The sequence below is a fragment of the Orycteropus afer genome, unplaced genomic scaffold, assembly GCF_000298275.1.
Source record: "Orycteropus afer afer isolate SDZICR_OR568_19922 unplaced genomic scaffold, OryAfe1.0 scaffold00037, whole genome shotgun sequence".
Classification (NCBI taxonomy): Eukaryota; Metazoa; Chordata; class Mammalia; order Tubulidentata; family Orycteropodidae; genus Orycteropus; species Orycteropus afer.
The window spans coordinates 4,731,699-4,738,586 of NW_006921624.1; the positions used below are offsets into that span (position 1 = coordinate 4,731,699).

General features: G+C 39.8%; 1 protein-coding gene across 1 annotated transcript in view; it reads left to right on the plus strand.

Moving 5' to 3' along the window:
- Positions 1-6,888, plus strand: part of MEGF9 (multiple EGF like domains 9) — a 151,739-nt gene that overhangs the window by 95,248 nt on the left and 49,603 nt on the right. The window contains exon 2 of the mRNA XM_007936669.1: positions 965-1,172. Coding sequence (XP_007934860.1) covers positions 965-1,172 — 208 coding nt within the window. The remainder of the gene's footprint in view (positions 1-964; positions 1,173-6,888) is intronic.

Here is a 6,888-nt window from a genome sequence, read left to right on the forward strand (position 1 = left end):
GCTCAGGGGTCCAAGATTATCTTCTGTGTCTGTGTTAATTGGTTTCCCTTTTCTTTGTTGAAGAGGGTCTGTGCAATCCTTCTGCCTCTAAATCTTTTAATTTGTAAAAGAAATTCAAATTGTGATTAATTTTAAATTTTTGTTTTACATTTGGTTTTAAGTTTGTAGAATGAACCTATAAATTCTTTTATCTGGGATTTATTGTTTGTCAGTTCCTAACCTTAAAATTTCATTTGTCTATTAATTTCTTCTTCAGCAGAATATGTAAGTTTATGATTCCAGCAATAGCACAACCTTATATAACCTTGTGTAGGTTACCACAGTTAACCATCCGAGCCTTAGGCTGTTGCTAGTATACAATGAGATTATTTATTATTTAACATGTTGTCATTTCCAGCGTGTTAGAACCTTTCAATGCCATGTACAAGCCCTGCCTTTGAGGACGTGCAATCTAGAAAAACTAATAATATACAGACCCATACATTGAGGTGTGGTATAAGAGGGGTAAGAGATGAAGATACTGGAAAATAAATTTTAAAATGCTAACTTTATAATTACAAACTATGCATACCCCATACCTGATGCCATCAAGTCTATTCTGACTCATAGCAATCCTATAGGAGAGAGTAGAACTTCCCAGAGAGTTTCCAAGGCTGTAATCTTTCCGGAAACAGACTGCCACGTCTTCCAAGGAGCAGCCGGTGGATTTTGAACCACTGATGTTTTGGTTAGCAGCTGAGTGCTTAACCACTGTGCTACCAGGGCTCCTTTCAGCTATACATAGTTCTGTATATATTTCCCAGCTTAAATAAACTAAATAGAATAAAAAGTGAATTGACCTAGTGTTAATTTTATGTATCCTTACAAAGTTGTCATGAACATTGATGAAGAAAAGTAAAATAGAGTATATTGAGAAGGCAGTAAGTCTCATTTGATAATATCTCTTTTCTTCTTCCCTTTGCAGAATATGTATGTAACTGCTCTAGGGTTGGAAGCCTGGATGTGAATCGCTGCAATCAGAGCACAGGGCAGTGTGAGTGTCAACCAGGTTATCAGGGACTCCACTGTGAAACCTGCAAGGGTGGCTTTTACCTGAATCACACTTCTGGCTCTGGGCTGTGTCTACCATGTGACTGTAGTCCAGATGGAGCCCTCAGCATACTGTGCAACAGGTAAGCAGCAGAGGGTAGAGATGAAGTTATTTTTATTTTAACAAGAAGAAAAAAAAGCTCTTGCTCTTAAGGATTAGACTAATTTAAATAAAGAAGGGTCATTTAAAAATAAAGAGGGGAACTTTAGTGGCGTGGTACCTAAGGCATCTGACTGCTAACCAGAAGGCTGGAAGTTCAAACCTACCAGCCACTCCTCGGAAGGAAGACTGGACAATTTACTTCTGTAGAGATACTACCTCGGAAACCCAAGGAGGGGTCGCTGTGAGTCACAATTGAACTTCACTGCAGTGAAGTTTTGTTTTTTTTTTTTCATTTTAAAACAACAACAGCAAAGAAAAAACCAAGCAAACTTATTGCCATCAAGTAAATTCTGACTCACAGTAATCCAGTAGAACTATCCCATAGGGTTTCCAAGGAGGGGTCACTATGAGTCAGAATCGACTCAACAGCAGTGAGTTTTAATCCTTATGCAGACTGCCACCTCTTTCTTCTGCAGAGTGGCTGGTGGGTTTGAACCACCAACCTTACGGTTAGCACCCAAGTACTTAACCACCACACCACCAGGGCTCCACAAAGAGGGGTCATAGATTTACAAAATATTCTGTATTCTTTTATTCCCTCACTTAGTATGTTATAAAGTCAAAATTAAAAAGCTTCTAATTTACTAATTCAGTTCTTCAAAAGCACCTGAGTCACCAACATTGCTTTGTGATGATTTCTCTGAATTTCACAGAAAAAAAAAATTGAGAAACCAGTTTGCTTTCTGGAAGTGCTAATTTCTAGACATTTCCAGTGGAAATTTTCTTGTTATGTTTATTAACATATCACTGGAGTTCCAGGGAACTTGTTCTTTGGTTTATTTTTTTCACTGATCAAAATTCTAGATGTGTTTCTTTGCATGGCTCAGGCATAAATTTGGTAATATTCTAATTTCTTTAATTACCAAACTAGATTAAGCAAGAGTTGTCTAGAAATTATCTTGTTGTTGTTATGTGCCATCGAGTTGGACCCAACTCATAGTGATCCTGCCTTGGGTTTCTGAGGCGGTATCACTATGGATTCCCAACCTTTCTTCCAAGGAGTGGCTGGTGGGTTTGAACCACCAGCCTTCTAGTTAGCAGTCAAGTGCCTTAAGCACTATGCTTCCAGAGCTCCTTAGAAATTATCTTAGAAGAATATATTATTTAGAGGTGACTTAGTGAAACAATGCTATGTAATCTGAGGGTTTGCTATCTAGTACACTAAATTAATTATTCTTTGACCTTGGATGAGGCATTTAGGTTTTTTGTGGAACCCAAATGTCAAAAAGCCAAAGAGTCAGGGTTATGTAATGAAAAGAATACAAGCTTTAGAGTCTATCTAACTTGGATATAAATCCAAGATCTGCTGCCACTTAGACACTTAGGCTTGGAAAAGTAATTTAATTTCTCTCCAGGTTGTTGTACATGTTGAATGGATTGATGTATGTGAATTACTCAGCACATATCACTCAATAGATTCTGGATCGCTTTTATTTCAAGGCAATATTATTGGCTTAAATGAGGGAATGTTTTGTAAATCTAGCTCCTTGGCAGAAAAGGTGCTTTATATTTAGCGATAGATACCATGAATACTTCATAAATCATATTATACTACTGTTGTTGTTATGTGCCATTGAGTTGGACCTGACTCATAGCGACCCCTCCTTGTGTTTCTGAGGCAGTATCACTGCAGAAGTAGAATGCTTAAAAAATATAGAAATATTTTTATTCTTGATTAAGGAGTTTAATTTCAAATTCAACAATAATCAATGTTTATGACGCTTGCTATTTATAAATAATTATTTGTCTTAATCCTCACAAGAGCTCCTTGTTGTTGTTGTTATGTGCTTTCGAGTCGGACCTGACTCATAGTGACCGCTCCTTGTGTTTCTGAGTGTTCTGGTTACCTAGTGCTGCTCTGACAAGAATATACCACAAATGGGATGGCCTTAACAAACAGGAGTTTATTCTATTAGTTTGGAGGCTTTAAGTCCAAGTTCAAAATGCCAGGCTCTAGGGGCTGAATGAAAGCCCCTCAACCTTGGGGTCCAGCTCTGCCTCCTGCTCCCTACCCACTGGAGCTAGAGGCTTTTTTCACTCAGACAGCTGCTGGCTGCTGAGGCTGACAAACCCAAGGTTGACAAGTAAAAAGGCACAGTCCTGGTGTTACCAAACCACATGGCCGGGCAGTAATTCATCAAGTCCATTGCAAGTCCCAGGGTTGGCAGAGCATGGCAGGCTGCTGAGCAAAAACACGGCTACATGCAGGGTTCAAGCATGCCATAAGCTAGAGACTGTTCCCAAAGCTGTTTCTTATGTAAGGGAAGTAGACCACATACCCAAAGGCAGCTACTCAGCTGCTTGTGGTAGATCCCACCATGGAATTGATTGCCAGTCTCATCATGGGGAATAACTACCACCAGCTGCCCAGCCACTCAACCAGGCCCAGCCAAGTTGACACACAAACATAACCACCACACCGAGGCAGTATCACTATGGAAGTAGATTGCCCAACCTTCCTTCTGAGGAGTGGCTGGTGGGTTTGAATTGCCAGCTTTCTGGTTAGTAGTCAAGTGCCTTAGGCACTATGCCACCAGAGCTCCCAAGAGTTCCTTGTTGTTGTTGTTACGTGCCATGGAGTCAGACCTGACTCATAGCGACCCCTCCTTGGTTTTCTGAGGCAGTATCATGATGGAAGTAGATTGCTCAAGCTTCTTTCTGGAAAGAGCTCCTTATAGGTGGGTTATTAAGTCACAAAGATAGTAAGTAGCAGAGAAAGAATTCCAAATCAGATCATCCAAACCAACCCCAGTGCCCTTACCATCTATGGTACAGTGAATTACTTGGTATGGCTTTTCTAGCCATAATCTTTGTAACTCCCACCGAATTACTGGGTGGGACCATGAAAATAAGGTATGCAGATCTCTAGTGTGAGGGTTGGTTAGTTTTGCTATGCTGCTGGGCTTAAAATGAGTCCTCCTAGAAGCAGAAAGGGGGATCTCACTGCCATCAAGAGAGAAGAGGTAGAGTGGAGTGTGTTCTTAGATGTGAGATCCTTGCTCTGGACTTCTTTGGCTGAGAGACATCTGGGTGAGAGAGATACCTGGCTGAGAGAGATGCCCAGCTGAGACGCCAGCATTGGAACCAAGAGGGAAGAGACAGAGTAGTGACCTTGCTGGCCCATGGATGGAGAAGGCTGAGTGCCCTTGGGCAGGAGTCTTGTACGTGTAGGTGTACATATTGGCAGAGCTAAAAGAGCTTTGTGACACTTGCCCAGCAGGGCAGAAGCCAGGCCAGGAGGCCCAGGGCCAGAGAGGCATGCCTTACGGCATAGCAGAGGGGATACTGTCCTGATCAAATAATTGTATCCTGAATGTGTTCCTGAACCTGAGTTGTAGCCTGTTACTTCCCTAATAAACCCCATAAATGTGAGTATTGTTTGTGAGTTCTTTATGGCCATTGCAATGAATTATCAAATGCAGCAGAGAAGTAATGAGTGCTATGGGAAGGATGGTTGGTGTCAGAGTTGGTAAAAAGGCTGGAGGGTGGTGACATGTCCGGCCTCATAGGAATAAGCCTTGGGCTGCTGATGGTGATTCTGTCTTCCCCTGGTGAAGTTAGAAGAGACGATAGAGTTTTAGAAGCAAGAGAAGAGGGAAAAACAGTAATACTAATATTTATGTAATGTTTTACTATTTTCAAAGTTTACAAATTATTTCTGATTCACCTTTTTTTCTAAGAAGTAATGCTATTAAGTGACACAGGCTCAAACACTATCCTGAAAATAGGTAGAAGCCACAAAGTAGTGGAAGTAAGTACTCTGGACAAGGAATCTCAAGACAGAAGTCTGGCAACTAAAGCACATAAACCAAATCCAGCCCACTACCTATTTTTGTAAATAAAGTCTTATTGGAACATGTTATTATTGTTGTTATATACTATCGAGTCGGATCCGACTCATAGTGACCCCTCCTTGGGTTTCCGAGGCAATATCACTACGGAAGTAGATTGCCCAACTTTCCTTCCGAGGAGTGGCTGGTGGGTTTGGAACATAGCAATACCCATTCATTTACCTATTGTCTGTGGCTGCTTTTTACTGTAGTAGCAGAGTTTACTGGTTGCAACAGAGACCTTATGGTCTGCAAGCCTTCAATATTTACTGTCTGGCCCTTTAAGAAAAAGTTTGTCAGTCTCAATATTACGGATTAAATGGTGTTCCCCAGAAATATGTATTATAAATCTAACCTCTGTGTCTGTGGTTATAATCTTGTTTGGGAATCGGTTGTTTTTGTTGTTAACAGGATTAGGGCAAAACGTGTCTTGAGTCAGTCTCTTATAAAATAAGAAAGGAGAATGAAAAGGGAGAGATGGAGAAAGAGATGCTAAGCCACATGAAGATCACCTAGGAGCTGAAGTTCAAAGAGACAGGGACCTTCATTCATAGCCGACAAAGAGAAAAAGCCTTCCTCTAGAGCTGAGGCCTTGGATTCAGACTTCTAGCCTCCTAAAGTATGAGAGAATAAATTTCTGTTTGTTAAAGCCTTCCAGTTATGGTATTTCTGTTATAGTAGCACTAGATAACTAAGACACCGAAGTTTAGGGTTTCAGTCCTCATGGGTATTGCTAGGTAACTGTAATTTTGTGCAAGTTACTTTACTTTTTCTAAGCTTCCTATTTCTCTTCTGCATAAAGTTGTTTTAATAATCAAGCAAGATTATCAAAACAGCCTGGTACTGGTATGACAATAGACAGTAGACCAATGGAATAGAATTGAGAGTCCAGGAATAAAGCCATATATCTATAGTCAGTTGATTTTTGACAGGGTGCTAAGTCTGTTCAATGGGGAAAGAAGAATATCTTCAATAAATGGTGCTGGGAAAACTGGATTTCTACATGCAGAAAAATGAAACAGGATCTGTGCCTCACACCACACACAAAAATAAATTTAAAATAGATTAAGGACCTAAATGTGCAAACTAAAACCTTAAAATCCTTAGAACAAAAAGGAGCAATATTGGCAGGCTTAGCTTTCAACATGGATTATCTAATGTAATAACAAAAGCAAAAACAGCAAAAGACAAAATAAATGGAATCTCATAAAAATTAAAAACTTTTGTTTATCAAAAGGCTATCAAAAAAAAGTGAAAGGACAAGCTACCAACTGGGAGATTATTTTTAGAAACTATGTCCAAAGAATATCTTTGGAAACCAAAATACATATAAACCTTCAACAACTTAACAACAAAAAGACAAATAGCCCAATTATAAAATGGCAAAATACTTGATAGACATTTCATCAAAGTATGGCCTCCAGACACGTAAAAAGATGGGCAATGTCATTAGCCATCAGAGAGATGCAACCAAAACCACAAGGAGATATCATTTCACTTCACTAGGATGGCTAAGATTAAAACAAAACAAACAAACAAACAAAAAAGCCCAGAAAATAACAAATGTTGGCAAAGATGTAGGGAAATTTGAACCCTTATCCTTTGCTAATGGGAATGCAAGATGATGTAATAATTGTAGAATATAGTGTGGCAGCTCCTCAATAAACTAAAACTAGAACTACTATGAAATCCAGTAATTCCACTCCTAGGTATATACTCAAAAGACTTGAAAGCAGAGACTCAAAAAGAGATGGCATTTGACTGCTAACCAGAAGGTTGGTGGTTCAACCCCCCCAGCCACTCCGC